At 39.7% G+C, this 18,815-nt stretch overlaps 1 protein-coding gene across 5 annotated transcripts in view; it reads right to left on the bottom strand.

Annotated features, from left to right (window-relative positions):
* Positions 1-18,815, bottom strand: part of ttyh2l (tweety homolog 2, like) — a 49,798-nt gene that overhangs the window by 20,613 nt on the left and 10,370 nt on the right. For 4 of the 5 annotated variants that reach the window (XR_008393311.1, XM_047149710.2, XM_053674923.1 and 1 more), the window contains exons 2-5: positions 18,515-18,687; positions 10,880-10,991; positions 3,658-3,878; positions 1,313-1,408 (exon numbers count right to left, since the gene is read on the bottom strand). Coding sequence is in view for 4 of the 5 variants with exons in the window: in XM_047149710.2 (XP_047005666.1) it covers positions 1,313-1,408; positions 3,658-3,878; positions 10,880-10,991; positions 18,515-18,687 (602 nt within the window). In the remaining variant the exon portion in view is untranslated. Of the gene's footprint in view, positions 1-1,312; positions 1,409-3,657; positions 3,879-10,879; positions 10,992-18,514; positions 18,688-18,815 lie in introns of those variants that run through there. The other variant, XM_053674928.1, reaches the window with a different exon arrangement.

Genomic DNA, 18,815 nt, shown 5'->3' with positions numbered 1-18,815 from the left:
TGCAAAATATTCACTTCAGCTAATTACTTACTGTTGTTATTTACGATCACATATGCAAACGCATAGTTATGCTCTCAGAATGAGAACATGTCCGTAGCCTCTCTCTGTATGTTGCCTCTCTGTGAACTTATTTTGATGAATAATAGATGAACTTTAGACAAAAGACAGCCTTGCAAGAAACGTGCACGTCTGCTGAAGATGCTAGGTGACAGGAAGCAGGCTTTGCCTTAGTGTTGGTAACCACAATACCTGCTAGATACGTATATGCTTGAAGACTGCACTGAGCACATGTGTGTAGGGGTTTTTTATTCCCTCGAGTGCTTGAGAATAACGTTGGTTTGCTTATCTAATCCCTTCATCTGTTAGTGGTAAAAGGAAGAACATGACAATCGACATATACTGCGTTCCCAAACCGGTACACACACGTGGAATCTGCATACTTACAACATCTCACTGACCATTTTATAAGGAATACATGTGCACCGACTTATTCATTCAATTATCCAACCAGCTAATCAAGTTGCAGCAGTGCAATCAACGCATTAAATGATGCATATTCCGGTCAAGAGCTTCAGTTAATGTTCACATCAAACAGAATGGGGGAAAATGTTATAGCTGTTTGGAGTATTTCAGAAACTGTTGAAAAGTGCTGTGTTTACACAGAATGGTGCGAGAGATAAAAAAAAAAAATCCAAAAAAACAGAAAAATGTGGAAATTCTCCGTTGATGAGAGGTCAGAGGAGAATGGCCAGATCCAGGGTGACTCACATAACAACTCTTTGCAACTGTGGGACACAGAAAACGCTGAACGCTTGAGGCGGATAGACTGCAACAGCTGACTCCAAGAACAGGAATCTGAGGCAGTAAGCACACACTCACCAAAACTGGACAGTTAAAGATCGGAGAAAGACCAATCAGTGTTCTTGTAATTTGTCCAAACTGTCCATTTCCGGTGAGCCTGTGCCTGTTGTTGCCATAGATCATTGTTTATATCGCTTTTTCAACACGAAGCAACAAGGGTCATTTGTGTCTTACAGAAGGCATCTAAAATTAGAACATGTAACATATGTGAACACTTGCATGTCACTTTCGTTGCCAGGAACAGAAAATATATATATATATATATATATATATATATATATATATATATATATATATATATATATATATATATTCTATTCTATTCTATATATATATTTTTAAATGCATAAAATTTCTGGTTTTGGTATAGGACAGTAAGTGCATATTACAGACACAGAGGAGGAGATCTGTGCTCTCTCAGTAAGTATGCAGAAACATGAGAAGCACTCACAGGGTGAGCAGCCAGCGAGAATGCTTCGCCAGCCCCAAACAGCATCCCAGACAGATGATCAGGTCTAGAATCAGCAGCAGGAGATACATCAGCCATCTGAAAGAAGCAGAATCAAATCATCCATAAAACTATATATCACTTATTCTTTCACAGGAACGAAGCCCCAGCTTGAAATGTACAGCAGAGTGTTTTATTTAAAAGAGATTCAATGCATAATACACCAGCAGGAGTTTCAAGTGTGTGTGTGTGTTTTAATCACTTATTAATTCAGTAGTGAAAATCCACAGACACAAGTATTTCATGAGCTAGAGAACAGACACTATGGACATCATCTCGCTCTGAGACTGTGTCTACTATGATGAGTGTTTATTCATCTTGGCTTGTACAGCAGCAACTGCTGCCACCTTGTTTGACACAACCAGTTCCCGAATAACTTTGAAGTAGGGCTGTAACTAACGATTATTTTCATAATCAATTTTTTTCGTCTTCTTTTTTTTCTCTCTCGATTAATCGGATGGGGCGGCGCAAACTTCCAGTACAAATATAAACTTCAGACTAAAACTTTACACAACTGTTTGAGCAATTATAGAAGACTGAAAAGAACCCGATACACACAAACACACACCTGAATATATATTATTCATTTAGGACTGTAGTTTAATTCTGTGCTTTTTTTTTCTTTGCATCTATAAAGTAATACATAAATAATTGCATTTTATTGTTGGTATGATATTTAATTTTACTCTCTGAATTATCTTTTGTTTATTTTATCCATCAATGTGACACTTGAACTTGTCTACCACTCATAGGTTTTTGCAACTTATAATTTCATTTGTAAATAAATTTCAAATAAATCCATCAATGAACAATCGTCAGCTCAGCTAACGTGATATTTGTGAATGCACGCGAATAAACAAATTGATTTATTTTAAAACATCTCATCTGAATATATTTTGATACATTTAACAAAAAAATATATATTATTATTTAAACATTTTTAAAACTTTCCTACGGACTCCCTGCAATTACACCACTGACCACTAGGGGTCCGCGGAAACACTGCACTAGACGGTATAGTACACGATGCACAGTGTATGTGTATAGTGCATTATTTGGGAAACAACTTTAGTATTTACTCCCGAAGCATGTTTTCAGAACAGAAGTAATGTATTGAGTAAATGTGTGGTGCGCAGACCAACTAATCGATAATGAGATTCGTTGACAACGATTTTCATAATTGATTATTATCGATTTTCTCGATTAGTTGTTGCAGCTCTACTTTGAAGTCATGTTTATCAGGTCAAAATAGTAGATCAAATTGATTACAGCTAGACAACTAATCAACTCATCTCTTATCATTTATATTGTAATGGCTGCAGGTATTTTGAACATCTACATTGATGCTATAGCACGCAGATAAAGCCACAATCCTATACTCATACACCTTGAGACAGAGAGACTGAGGAAGTTGGCTGATTCGATTTGCCCTGAGTAATGGAGGAAGAAGGTGTGCACATTCTCGCTCGATACCGCAGTCCTCCGGTCACCAGAAACATGAGCCCTTCATCAATAAGCCCGCTGCTAGTTCATAACACGCTAGTCTACAAGCGGGAATGCGATCTTCACAGAGAATATATGACTCAATTCGGCATGCCTAACAGCTCTGAAAGGGCAGTGGAAATGAGGGACTGCTTTAAAGGCTGGATAAAGGTCAATGGCACAAGTGACTCCTACATAATTCTGTGCTAGTTAATGGCGCTTGTCTGCAGGCCAGAAATCAGCTGTGGCTGTTAATAGCACTCTGAATAGCTTTATGTGTGATGGAGAAACGCAGTGACCAGACTTATAATCCATTACATGCAGGTCACGTACTATACACTAACGTAGTGCTCTCCGGAGAATTAAACGGAGATAAATAAAAAAAAAAAGAACAACACGATGGATGTAAGACTTGCAGGATTTGACTACTGCATTGAGCAACCCAGGACTCAGATTGCATTTATTCAGCTTCAGGAAGCGCTTTGTTCTGGTCATGGTCACGGTGGATCTGTAGCCCTGCTGGGAATACACACAGGGCACCATGCATGCACACATTTGCACCTAGGGGCAAATTAGCATACCCAGTCTATCTACCAGAATGTTTTTGGGAGGTGGGAGAAAACAGAAGAACCCGAGGAAGCCCACCTAAACACAGGGAGAACATGCAAAACTCCAGGGCTCAAACCCGGAACCCTGGTAATGTGAGATGGCAATGCCACCCACCTTGACGCCAACTAAAATTGCAGTCTTTTAAAAAATTACTCATAAAGAAGTAGTACTAAGCCCATTAACGCCATGCACGTCACCTGTAGTACTCGATGTAGCTGGCCTGATCAGCGACTGTTTCAAGGTCCTGTCTGGCCTGGCTGATGTTGGGCATGGCAGTGAGCTGTCGGATGATATTGTCAGCCATCTGCTGCATGAAGCGAAGTGTCTGGGTGTAGTCCTGCCGAGGCGAAAAGATCTCATCCAGCCGTGCCAGGTGCTCCTTTAGCCGTAACTGTATGTTGCTCAAAGAGCCAGTCACCTGAAAGAGGACAGAGCCAGGAGAGCCATCAGTTAGCTGATGAATTGGGAAATAGACTGTGGATCTGGAGTCAAGCCTCATAAAGATCTTGTGTTTATCATTTCACCACACATCATTTCACCCTTTTTTTCTCATGTATTCATCCTTCCACCCGTTTTCTGTACCGCTTATCCTACAAAAGGTCACGGTGAGCTTCGGCTGCCAACCCATCGCAGGGCACAATCGCACAAACACACACACACACACACACACACACACTCACACACCCATTCACACACTATGGACAATTTGAAAATGACAATCAGCCTACAATGCATGTATTTGGACTGAGGGATGAAACCGGAGTACCCAGAGGAAACCCCCGAAGCACGGGGAGGACATGCAAACTGCGCACACATGGCGGAGGCAGGAATTGAGCCCCCAAGCCTGGAGGTGCGAGGAAAATGCGCTAACCACTAAGCCACCGTGCCCCCCCCCCACCCCCATGTATTCATATACATGCATCCAAATAACCTTTTGTGTCTGCATGTTGCAGAGCGAGCCATATTTATCTAACCTCTCAAAAACTCTAATCCAGAATAATCTCCTAATGGATATTATTACCATACGCAAATCCATTTTAGAAATATGGGCTAAAGCCCAAGAGAGATGGCTGAGACAAAGAAATTTTGGTCCAGCATGTCTGCTGGACAACTAGAGCAGCTGCATGTTTTAACAAATCAGCCTGCAATCTAAAATAATCTCAGGCTAATTCTGCCTGAGATAAAAACCAATAAAGGGTAATTATCATGTGATAAATAACTACTGCTGTTCTTTGGCAGCCAAAATGGAATGTGCTGTCATGAAAATAGTCAAGGATGGGATGGTGTGATGCGTTGACACCCTGAAGTGAATTATTTTCCTATAACAGCATCTCCTATAAAACACAAGTGTTTTATTGCTCCTATACAACAGCAATCAGCCAACAATTAAAACTTCTATTTATTAAAGTACTACATATATTACATTTTTACACTTGTGAAATGTACATAAAAAATGTTCCTGTTATCACTTACGCTATAGCAGCTATAAACAGTCTCCAGCCTCTAACCAGAATATCTTTTTTTTAAATCTCTCTTAAAGTTAACAGTACAAAATATTCACGTTGTCACGTTACAGAGAAAGTGCAGAGCTATTTGTCAAAGGCAGATAAGCACCAAACTCTCTGCCTATTGAGTTGTTCTAAATGTTGGCAGGGCTTTGAAAGATAAGAAATTTTCTACTTGTAGTCCAAATGTTGTCCAATTCAATAAAATGTCTATAGAGTCCACCTTTTTTGTTTAATTCTGGAGGCACAAGGCTAACATAGCTAATAGGTTACGAAAGCTTATATCTACCAACCATGACAAAGCAAATAATATTTTACAGTATTGCAACTACACCAATGTTATACTAATGCATTTAAATAGTTCAGTCTCAGTCATATGAGATTAAGTTTTGTTAATGAAATACTGGACTGGGCGATATAATGATTTACAGCAGAGCACTGTTGAATGCTCGACTCTTTAGTTAGAATGTGTTGAATTATCTATAAAGGAACCGCTCTAACACTAGTTCTGACTGTGATTTAAGTGATAGGTTTATATTAATGCGCTCATACACAAGGACCTGTATGCCAGATAATCTACATAATCTAAGACTAATAATAAACATTAAATATATGTTATTTAAGAAAGAATAATGTATAAGCATTGATATCATAAAGCTTTCTATTAGAAGATGTTTGTTTAACACTTGTGGAAGGAGTCTCAAGTGGCAGTCAGTATGTGTTTCCAATTTTCAGGACAGAGGATTGTGTGAGGATTTCATTTTGAACGAATCTTTAATATGACTCGGGAACAACGAGATGCCTCAGAGAGTGATTCGTCCATTTTTGACCGCGCATGCGCTGCAACATCCCCATGGGTTCTGTACAGGAAACAGAAATGACTCGTTCACGCCTCGAGTCTTCGGGTTCGAGTCGTTCGTTCGTCACGTCACAGCCCCACTGCATTCAGCCTACGGGGCGGTCACGGGATAAATGAACGACTCGAACCCGAAGACTCGAGACGTGAACTAATCATTTCTGTTTTTAGTACACCTGGGTGACTAGGAACAGTAAATCGTTCAACCATGACTTCCTGTTTCACAGAGGTATACATATGAGGTAACACGTAGACCAAATTCCCTTAGTCATTCATAACAATGGGTAAGACCAAGGAAAATAGCTGTGATGTGCGGCAAAAGGTTGTTGAGCTTCACAAATGGGAAGCGGCTATAAGAAAATAGCAAAAGCATTGAAAATGCCTATTTCCACCATCAGGGTAATAATTAAGAAGTTCCAGTCAATTGGAAATGTTATGAATCAACCTGGAAGAGGACGTGTGTCTATATTGTCTCAACGCATTGTGAAGAGGATGGTTCGAGTGGCCAAAAAATCTCCATGGATCACAGCTGGAGAATTGCTGAAGTTACTTGAGTCTTGGGGTCAGAAAGTCTCCAAAACTACAATCTGAAGTCACCTACATCAGCCCAAGTTGTTTGGAAGGGTTTCAAGAAAAAAGCCTCTACTCTCATCCAGAACCAAACTCAAGCGTCTTCAGTTTGCCAGACACTACTGGACCTTCAAATGGGATCGGGTTCTATGGTCAGATGAAACCAAAATAGAGCTTTTTGGCAATAAAACACCAGAGGTAGTTTTAGCACAGCAGGGAGGTAGCCATATGGAAAAGTACCTCATGCCCTCGGTTAAATAGGGTGGAGGCTCTTTAATGTTTTGGAGCTGTTTTTCTCCCAGAGGACCTGGATATTTTGTTAGGATACATCATGGACTATAAAATATCAACAGATATTAAATGAAAACCTGACTGCCTCTGCCAGAAAGCTTAAAATGGGCCGTGGTTGGATCGTCCAGCAGGACAATGATCCAAAACATGTATCAAAATCAACACAAAAACACTTACTGACCACAAAATCCAGGTCTTGCTATGGCCATCCCAGTCACCTGACTGGAAACCCATAGAAAACCTGTGGGTTGAACTGAAGAGGAAATTTGAAGGTTCTGGAGAGATTCTGTACGGAGGAATGGTCTCAGATCCCTTTCCATGTATTCTCCAACCTCATCAGGCATTACAGAAGAAGACTCAGAGCTGTCATCTTGGCAAAGGGAGGTAGCACAAAGTACTGACTAAAAGGGTGCCAAAAATTGTTGCACACCTATATTTAACAATGATTTTTTAAATATAAACCTGTATTTTGTTTGCAATTGTTTGATATGATAGCAGAGAGCATGAGATCAGAGTATTTTTGTGTTTTTTTGTTTTTTTTTTAACAAAAGCTCAAAAAGTTAAACAATAAAGGCAATTTTTCACCGCCTTCTTTGCTCATATATACCAAGGGTGCCAATATTAGTGGAGGGCACTGTAATCCACCTCCACTTTGTATCGGACCACATCACATCTGTTGTCTCTGCTTATCAGCTGCAACTGTAAGTCCTGTCATGTTTTATTCATTACCTATATATTGATATTGCGATCATTTTTGTGACATATCACTGGTATCATCAGTGCTTTTATTACACTGACTGACTCCACTGTTACTCACAACCTGGACATTAAAATAGTTTGTTCATTTTTCAAAAAATTAGGATGTTTTTAAAGGTGTCACTTCTTTTTATCCGGCACTCTTTGAGCAAACTCGGATATTGTGCTACAAGTATAAGGAAATGTTTTCAAGTATCGCAATGCCCTCTTTTTGTAAACATTACCTATGCTTAGCTCTTGATCTGTACTTACCAGTCCCTCCTTTCTTTCTGAAGGACATTAGGCTGCTCGTGTCCTCCCTCCATTTACAATCTCCGAGACTAATTCCAACTTATCTTCAACGTCTTATTCGTAGGTCCCCATAAAGAGTGTTTCTGTGCTCCTTAATAGATTAGGTTTTAGATTAGGTTCAAATGCTGTGCTTGTAAAACTGAGTACTGAAGATAACATCATCTTTGTGATGCTTTATTTGTAACACAAATAAAACTGTCATTCATAAAATCATCACAACAACTCAGTTACAACTAAGTACATTCATCAGACTACAAATCAACTCCGCACTCGTGACTTTAGTTAGCTCTCATGCTCAGCTCAGTGTGATTTATTCAGACTTGATTTATGTTTTGTCCACTTCACTTGCCCAATTGACTGATAACACTGTCCTCAGCCTTGGAGGGTGTTTAAGATACAAAACCATGAGTATGGTCAGCTGGAAAGCAACGCCAAAGCCTTAGATCACAGTGCACAGATGTCAGGGAGTAAAGGCTGCCGTGACTCCAGCGGCCAGTGGCAGACTCGTGAAGAGATCGAAAGTTGAATGGAGTTCAGCCATTTCTCCATGGCACTTCCTATGAATCCAACCAGGGCCACGGATCAAAATACTGCTGCAAGTTAGCTGCTTTTAAAAAGTACCTCAAGCTCTGAATAAAAAAAGAAATGAGTTCTGGAGTCTGGGGCTTGAAAACACAACACAGCCATTGAACAGGCTGTGAGAGAGGATGGGTGCCCCAGAGATACCCATCAGCTTATCACACAGTCCAGACATCTGTGAAGAAAGCTGAGATAAGACAGAATTCTCTCATCTCAGTCTAGAGGCAGTTTTTTAAATGGAAATTTCACTGTAAAAAATGTTGGGGTTTTTTATATCATATTTGTTTCAGTTGTCTCTCAGTCACATAACGTTTTGTTATTTGATTTTTCCATTCCTGTATAATTTAAACAAGAACATTCACTTTCTTTTTAATCAAATCATTTCAGACATGTCATATGATGGCTTGCTTCATACTGTAGTTCAAAACAAGGAACTAATATATGAGAGATACGTGGAGGAATCAAGGCTTTTAAGTGGAATTTCCCTGAAAGTTAGAACGTCTCACTACAACACAAGCTTCTTTATTCTGGGTTTTCATGTTTTTTTTTGCTCTTTATTCTTCATTTGTTCTTTGTTTCACAAGGGAACCTTGAAGCTTCTTATGAAACTAGTTTATTTTTAACGAATTTTTAAGGTGTAGAATTTGTCCTGTGGCAGAAAGTCTGTGGACAAGTTAAAAAAAGATTGTTACAGATTAAATTTGTTTAGGGTGTTCAGGGTAATTTGTTCAGGGCAATTTGTTTAGGGTGTGTACTATGTGACAGAAATATTCTGGAAATGTTTCAGGACGTGTCCCGCAACACACTCCTGAGTGTGTATCATGGACTATAACCTGTCACAAAACAGTGGGAGGAGTAATGCAATTCACTCTCTGTATTTGTACACTTAATGCTCCAAATATCCATACACTGAAAGTAGAAGTCTTTCTTTTTATTGAAAGTCTTTCTTTTTTTTTTAATTAAATTCATTAAATATTTGAATTAAATATGAACCCTACCATCAGTGGCTTAGTGGGTAGCACATTTGCCTCACACCTCCTGGGTTGCGAGCATTGTAGGCTGATTGGCATTTCCAAATTGTCCGTAGTGTGTTAATGTGTGTGAGAGTGTGTGATTGTGGCCTGGGACGGGTTGGCACCCCATACCTCGTGCCCCGAGTTCCCTGGGATAGGCTCCAGGCTCCCCGCAACCCTTTGTAGGATAAGCGGTACAGAAAATGGATGGATAGATGGATGGATGAACCCTACCTTGCTCCTGGAAACACTTTGTGGAAAACAACCCAGAGGTAGAAATGCCGGCTCTGTCGGCATGGTGTGTGAATCCTGGCTCTGAGAGTTCCTCAACCTCAGCTATATCACCCAAGATCATAACTGTGAAGACTGGGGTTTTTGTTTTTTTTAAATCGCTCTCACAAAGATATTTTTGTTTCAATCTGCTCACGATATGTATTTAGTTGGTTCTATTTCCCAAAATATAAACAAACTTGTGGCCTAATTGAAACCACCAAGCAGTTACAAGGATGAATGGATAAACAATGTAAATGCATTTAAGGAACAAGGAACATCTTCCTTCGTCTCTTGACAGCTTCAAATCTGACCACTTACTTGTGCCTGCAAGAAAGTAAAAACCTCCTGCTTGTGTGCCACCTATTTATATTTGTATCTATTTAGAACACATTATCTGTTCATTTGAAATAATGTATTTCTATTTGGTTACATCCCTACAGAACAGAAGTGAATCAATACACTGTTATCTGACATACACACATACATACAAACACCCACACATATACACTCACTGGAGCACCTATATTCCTGTTCATTCATGCAATTATCCATTCAGCCAGTCATGTGGCAGCAGCGCAATGCATAACGACTGGAAAAACACTGCAATGTCTTTTTCGAAACTGGACTTTGTCTAGTTTCGGTGAATCTGTGCCCGCTGTAGCCTCAGATTCCTGTCCCTGACCGACACGAGCCGAACCTGATATGGTTTTCTGCTGTTGTAACTCGTCCACCTCAAAGTGCATTCTGAGCTACTTTTCTGCTCCCTACACTTGTAAATAGAGGTTATTTCAGTTTCTGTAGCATTCCTGTCAGCTTGAAACAGACGGGTCTCCAAGCACTTTCCACCTGCTTCGCTGGATGTTTTTTTTGGTTTTCACACCATTCTATGTAAATCCTTGTGTGTGAAAATGGCAGGAGATACAGTAAGCAGAAATACTCAAACCAGCCTGTCATTAATCATGCCACAGTCAAAGTCACTGTGTTCGACTGAAGTCATTCTGAAGTTTGATCTGAATATTAACTGGAGCTCTTCACCTGTATATGCATGATTTTATGCATTGGGCTGCTGCCACATTACATGAAGCAAAGGGGTACAGGTATTCTTATTAAAGTTACCGGTGAGTGTAGTGGCAGAGAGAAAAACTTCTATAAATGACTTGGTTGTATTGTGTTGTGTGTATTTGTTTGTGTGTATGTGTGTGTTTGTGTGTGTGTGTACTGTCTGTGCATTATTAGCCCTCAGGCAACACAGTAATATGAAGCAGCAAATGAAGCACACTCTTACCTGGCTATCGATGCCAGCCAAAGTGTGATTGGTGTTATAGAGTGAATAGGTCATTTGGTAGACGCCATCGTTGGTTTCACTGTTTCCATAGAAACCCACTCCTACTGCAGAACTGAGAGAGAAAAAAAAGGTACATTTTCTAACAAAGGCTTTTCCAGTTTTTTCACATGTTGTGTACTGAAATTTTTACACGATAAGCTAACTGTTAACTTCTTGTATACAATCCCTTCACAAAAAAAGAATCCTCATTCAAACTGAATAAAATATTGTAGAACTGTAACATTTACATTTACGCCATTTGGCAGACGCCCTTATACAGAGCGACTTAAATTTATCTAATTTATACAACTGAGCAGTTGAAGGTTAAGGGCCTTGCCCAAGGGCCCAACTGTGGTAGCTTGAATTCCTGAACTTCTGATTAGTAACACAGAGCCTTTAACCACTGAGCCAACACATTTAATACTCATGAAGCTCGTTTTAGTCATACAATAATATAGCTGGCTCTACATGTTCTCCGAGACATTCACATTAGCATAACTGGTCATTTGTAATAAGGAATAGGTCTGTCTTTTATGTCTCTCCTGGATATACTTAGGCAACTCTACTACAGTTATGTTCATCCACCTGTGGATCATAAAGCACAAGGTCCACCACAGACTGAACTACAGTATCAAGGCACAAACCCAACTACCTGTAAGATTTAATGTCTGCATGAAATCTGGTCAGGCTCACGGTGGCTTAGTGGTTCGCCTCACACCTCCAGGGTCGGGGGTTTGATTCCCGCCGGGGCCCTGTGTGTGTGGAGTTTGCATGTTCTCCCCGTGCTGCGGGGGTTTCCTCCGGGTACTCCGGTTTCCTCCCCCAGTCCAAAGACATGCATGGTAGTTTGATTGGCATGTCTAAAGTGTCCGTAGTGTATGAATGGGTGTGTGAGTGTGTATGTGATTGTGCCCTGCGATGGATTGGCACCCTGTCCAGGGTGTACCCCGCCTTGTGCCCGATGCTCCCTGGAATAGGCTCCAGGTTACCCCGTGATCCTGAAAAGGAGTAAGCGGTAGAAGATGGATGGATGGATGGATGGATGGATGAAATCTGGTCTCGTGTGGTCTTAGTCTTTCTCATCCTGCTCTATCCTTCCATGCTCTTTGGTGCCTCTCGCTGCTTCTGTGTATTACTTTTGGAGAAGATGCTATCTCTCAAAACTGTGAAAAAAACTGATTACTAGATTAACCTCTCCTACTATTGGAAAAGTATTGCCTGTTGAATCACAACATACCTCAGAGGCACTGAGATGGCACTTAAAATTCTCTTTTCTTCTTTTTCTAATCAAATAAATTCTAAAATACATTCAGAGGTCCTTCCCAGAAGCCATATCCTCCATGGATAAATATCACCCCGCGCCTTCAATTATTACTCGTTGTCCCTTGCTACCCGAAAGCTACCCGCGCATTCGCATGACTGATGACATCATTTTGTGTATCTAGGGGGTCTAGCACTTAACTCGGTGGCACAAGTAATAAGCAGATTCTCACGTGCAACCACTATGAATCACATCACTGGTACGGTTTTCACAAAAAAGGAAAAGGGAAGGTGGTCGTTCATGAATTACTTTTAATGGGTGTAGATAATATTTACTCTGACCAGCACGGTTTCAGTGTGGTATGCATACTAATCGAAATCCAGAACTAACCATGCCCTATTCAAGTAACTGTGTTTCCCATCACAAAATATTATCAAAGGAAGGAAGAGAAGTCACTGTAAAACATTTCCCTGTAACTTACAGGCATCAGAGTTCCAGGCAAATAGTGTAATTCATCTTTACAGCTTCTGTACTGTAATGTTTATTCATAGTAATGACGCACTGTACTGCAAAACATATTGATAGCAAAGAATTACTGTAAATTATGTAGTCCCAGTTAATTTTATTTTATCATAAATAAGTTTGAAAGAGGCAAATTTAAAAAAAATAAAATAAATGTATGTAATTATCCAATCAGCCAATCATGTGTCAGGAGCGCAATGCATAAAATCAGATACAGGTCAAGAGCTTCAATTCATCTCAAACATCAAAATGGGGAAAATTTGATCTCGGTGACTTTGACCGTAGCATAGTTGTTGGTGCCTGATTTGAGTATTTCAGAAACTGCTGAGTCTTAGAATTTCACGCATAACAGTCTGCAATTTACGCAGAATGGTGCGGAAACACCAGGTAGGTAGCAGCAGTTCTGTAGATGGAAATGCCTTGTTAATCAGAGAGGCCAGAGAAGAATGGCCAGACTAGTCTGAGTTGACAGGCAGTCTACTGTAATTCAGATAAACACTCTTTACAACCATGGAGAAAAGGATCTCAGAATGTATAACACAGTTTACTTTGAGGTGGCGAGCTACAACAGCAGAAGACCACATTGGGGTCCGCTCGTCTCGGTCAAGAACAGGAATCCGGGGCTACAATGGGCACAGGTTCACCAAAACTAGACAAAAACCAGTTTAAAGAAAGGTCGTGTAATGTTTTTTCCAATTGTTATGCATTGTGCTGCTGCCACATGACTGACAGTGTATCTTAATATAACAAAAGTGAACAGGTACACCATTGTGAACGAGCGAAAATGAAACTGAACAAATAGAAACTTTTTGGAAAACCGCTAGACACCCGTCCATACCACAAACAGACACGTTACAATGACATAAACACAAAGACACAAAAACAAACTTTTGTCGGTTTCACACTGTTAAGAATAAATGTGGTTTAAAGTCGCAGATAACATAAACACAGGACATCCATGAGAGGACAATGGAGACTGAACAGATGGACCATGCAGCCCTGCTGTTAGATCTCCTCCGCAAAGTGGGTGGGAGCAGCAAGAGAAGTCCTCTGCCTGTTACATATCCTCTCACAGGGAGCGGTGTGTGTGTGTAGACGACCATCCTGTCTCTGTAGCCTGCTAATCATGATGGATGTCACATTCTCTCTGTGTCTAAGCCACCTTCAGCCTGTGCTAGTGAGTTCTCCATATTCACTGCTGCTCCCTCAGCCAACAGTGAAAGAGTTTCATTACATTACCTCTCGCTTAAAGCCTGCACATTTCCCTAAGTAATTCAATTAGCAGTTACTGGGAATATGAATAGATGGGAAATTGGGAAACGAACCGTCTGGGCCTGTGTTCATGTGTTCATGTGTTCAGTAAATGTGCATGAACACAACGAAGAAAGTAAAAGTGCCTGAACTATATGTCCTTACACTAAGCCGCTGTTTGGTTTTTGGAGGGCAGCACAAGATCAGAGGCTGGAGAAAAGTCCTCGTTTCCTGCAGCTGGGCTTTCAGCCATCTCTGCACATAATGGGTTTGGTTATATCATCAGAGCTCTGAGGGCAGCTAACTCACCACTCCCTGGACCTCTCTGTCCTGCAGCTACAGAGATAATAAGAAATTAGCAAGGAATTAGGATGAATATGTAATGAGGCTTCAGGCGTATAGAAAAACACTAAGAACACCAATGCAAAATTTCACATTTAAACTCCAGAACCGTTTAGTCTCGTGAGAGCAGAAAGGATATACTATATTACACTATACTTTAAGTTTGCTTCATTAAACCTGAGGTCTGTCTAACACACCTTTAGCATTGGTTCATTTACTATCAAGATTAAAGTTGTAATGCTTAGATTACATCAATTACATATGAAAAATTAAAAGATATGGATTTTTATATTCTTAATGTATCTTGAATGTGTTTAAACTACTGGATAAAAATAGGTTGCCTGCAAGAGAAAAAAAAAAGCAACATCCTCATGTCTCATCCCCATCTTACAATAAAGGCTGTTTTTTTTTTTTACACACTATACATATAACGCCTTACTGTTTCCTGCCCTGCCCGTTTGTTTGATGGACAGCTAAGAACCTCCCACTGTTCTGAAACACTATAAAATGCATGAAGCTTTCCATAGTTCGTTAGGGAAGGTGCATATAAACCATATAAACCGAACACAATATAAACCATGCTTTAGTTGCTTCCGGTGTCATGATATGGTTGCCAGAGATAGAGACCCTCTTTACTAAGCAGCATCACGCTGCGGCACTTAACACCACAAGGAGCTCTGTGTTCAGAGGTGGAATGTTAACTGCAGAAAGATTCTTTCAGAAATCTGTCACAAGATTAACTCGAACCCTCCGCAATTCAATTAGGCACTTTGTCAAAACTCGGTGTAACGTGGAAAACCCCGTAATGCGAGCAGTGTGTTGAAACCGTTATGAGATTCTGGTTTGATATTATTAGAGCTGTAAAGAAATGGTGACTGCTAGTAAGGAAGGAAAACCAAAATAGTCAGGGGAGTTTCAAGAATCGCCTGCGCATGAACCACAAGAGAAACTGACCTCTGTAGATCTCTGCTGATGTCTTTCTGAGTACTACTCAAACCAAGGACATTGTGTCCTCACTTAATTCCAGTCACCACTTCTCCTAGGGGGGGAACCTTAGGCATTTTTATGGTTTGTGTATTCAGACACACCTATTAAATTGCCCAGCACTATCCAGGTCCAGTGCAGGTATAATATGGGACGTTCTTTTTTTTTTTTCCCCTCATCTTTGACTATTTTAGTTTGCAGTACTGGGCGTAGTGAATCATAAGTCTGGAGGAGGCTATTCCATCAAAGTGACAGCTGCAGCCCTGATGCATGATACTCTGTATAAGAGTAGGAGTACAGAAGCTCACTGTTCCCACATTAGACCTAATCCTCGGAAATAAGCAAATAAGATAAGCAAAGATTGAGAGGTTCAAATGAGATGTTAGCCAGAACATTTGGTTTAAAACCGAATCTTTCCCACTTTCCTACAAATGACTGCAGCATTGCAAATTCATCCCTTAGCATAATTATCTCCTTATCCTTACGAATACTGTACATAAATATCCATCCGCTGGCCCACATGACATTTCACAGGTTAATGTTTTATCCTCCCCCTCATTATTATCATCCTCACTAATTTTCTCAACAAGTAAAAAAGGGCATGGCAGGTCTTACTGCATCTTTATACGCCAAAACTGAACACTAATCTGCAGCTGACACTCATGACCCTATAACTAAAATATTCATCTTCAAGCACAGACAAATCCACACATTCTGTGAAAATATGAATTCAGTTACTGTGCTGCTGTCCAACTCTGTAAGCATTTTTGCATTTTCAGCATTACGTTTTCATACAAAAAGAACAGAACCAGAAATACCACCTCATATAAAGGTGTATATAAAATTGATGCATTATTGCAGACTACACTTATCTAATATCTAAATGTTTGTTTTCTCTCAAATACTATTCACTTAATATCGCAGCATGGTTGAATGCTCGAATCTGATTGGTCAGAAGGTGTTGAGTGATTTCCTATAACAGCAGCTCTGACAATGGTAACAGCTGTAATTTAATATCACAGGGTTACAGTGTATTAATGCACCTATTCTAATATGTTGTTGTTTCGATAGAAACAACTCATTTACAGAGACTTGTGTCGAAGACACTAATAAACGACTGTGTTATTTAATTTATATTAAACACATTAATAAAAACATAATAAGATATGTTGAAGCTTTCTGTAAGGAGACTTTTAACTAGGTCTGTACTAACGATTATTTTCATTATAGATTAGTTGGCCGATTATTTTTCGATTAATCCAGGGCAAACTTCCAGTACCATTTTTTCATTTATTTAAAATAAAATCCACAAACTGAGTGTTACAAACATAAAATTACCACTAAAACTTTACCAATTATATAAGACTGAAAAGAAGACAATACACACACACACAGCAGAATATATATTGTTAATTTAGGACTGTGCTTTTTTTTTGCATCTATAAAGTAATACATAAATAATTACATTTTATTGTTGGTATGATATTTAATTTGACTCTCTGAATTATCTTTTGATTACTTTATCCATCAATGTGACACTTGAACTTGTCTACCACTCATAGGTTTTTGCAACTTATCATCCATCCATCCATCCATCTTCAACCGCTTACTCCTTTTCAGGGTCGCGGGGGAACCTGGAGCCTATCCCAGGGAGCATCGGGCACAAGGCGGGGTACACCCTGGACAGGGTGCCAATCCATCGTAGGGGCAACTTATCAATTCATTTGTAGATAAATTTAAAATAAATCCATCAATGAACGATCGTCAGCTCAGCTAACGTGATATTTGTGAATGCACGCGAATAACCAAAGTGATTCATTTTAAAACATCTCATCTGAATATATTTTGATTCATTTAACAAAAAAATATATATACATTATTATTATTATTATTACTGACCACTAGGGTCCGCGGAAACACTGCACTAGACGGTAGAGTGTACAGTGTAAGTGTATATTGCATCATTTGGGACACAACTTTAGTATTTACACTCCGATGCGTGTTTTCGGAACAGAATTAACGTAATGAGTAAACCCGCCGTGCACAGGCCAACTAATCGATAGTGAGATTCGTTGACAACGATTTTCATACTCGATTATTATTGATTAGTTGTTGCAGCTTTATTTTTGTCAGTTTTGTAACAGTCTGTAATTATTCCTCCACAGGACCGTCCACATAACGTTGTTTTGTGAACATGACAAGCTACATCTTATTTATTTCAAGAAAGAGGAAAAAGCTGGCTGGTGAGGGAATGTTTATAGCTGTTATAAGGTAAGTGATAACAGGAACAAATGTGTATTGTGGACATTCCACATGTAACGTTACCTGTAAATATAAACATTTAAAAGGTATAATGTGTTCTTCATTAATAAATAAAAAATTGTAATCATTGGCAAACTGATGTGCTTTAATATAGAATAAAATTTGTGCCAATATACAATGAGAAAGAAGAAAAACAGTCTGAAATTGAAAACAGTGAACTCAGTGGCAAAAATTAATCCTAGTCTTCAAATACACAGCATTCTTTGTTAACAGTTTTCTAAGCTTCGTTTTCGCTAAGCGTGGTTTACGAATGCGCTGGCAGAGTTTTCATTTACGCTTTCAAAGTTTTCACTTACGCTCTGGCACAAATCTCACGAGTGAGCGGGCTTAACAGCGCTTTAGTCTCATTGGCTTCAAACAGTTCACTGTTTTCAGTTTCAGAGGGTTTTTCTTCTTTTTCATTGTATATTATTTGTTCACTTCTTGAAAAGTTACCTTCAATATTTTTGGCACAAATCTAATCCCATACTTTAAAAGGAAAAAAAAAAAAACCTTTGTGCATTGTTGATTATTTTCCTATAATGATTTGTTTTTTACTTCAATTCTGATTTTCCTATAATACATACCACATACGAGGGAAAAAATCTCTGACCCATGTGCCTGGGACAAGCAGATTATGTATCCGGGCTATCTGTACATTGAGAAGCAGGTAAGTGACAGCTCAGCACACTCCTAGGGTTTTGATATATTTCTTGGTGAGGTGACAAACGTGAGGTTTGAGTCCTGCCACTTGCTTCACTACAGACTGAGGTGCACATTGAATTGTGATGTATTTGGATGCAAGCGTTTTATACACACATTTCTTTGTGTATTTCTACCATTTCAGAGAATTTGGGATTTGTCCAGCTCTGTAGTCATGTATCCGAGCCTTCTTTCCTTCACATACCCTTACAAAGTGAGACAGATTTACTTACCATATGACCAGGCCCGTGATCACGGCGGCCCATGTGACACAGCAAGTGTCAGGCCTCTTGGTCTCCTCTGCCTCTTTCCTACGCCAGAAGCACAGGCAACTTAAATAGATACCCAGCAGCAACAGGCTCAAGCCCAGGCCCGTAGCTGCCATGCACGCCAGAAAGATCAGAGACTACAAAAAAACAGCACACCACACACACACACACACACACACACACACACACACACACAGTTATCAGCTGTTTGAGAAGACATATTTAACAGGTTACATGTGATTAATGCTGCATGTGTGTGTGTGTG

The sequence above is a fragment of the Ictalurus punctatus genome, chromosome 2 (assembly GCF_001660625.3).
Source record: "Ictalurus punctatus breed USDA103 chromosome 2, Coco_2.0, whole genome shotgun sequence".
In the NCBI taxonomy this organism is placed as follows: domain Eukaryota; kingdom Metazoa; phylum Chordata; class Actinopteri; order Siluriformes; family Ictaluridae; genus Ictalurus; species Ictalurus punctatus.
The sequence above is the reverse complement of the archived record's forward strand: the minus strand, read 5'-3'. Positions and strand labels throughout refer to the sequence as shown.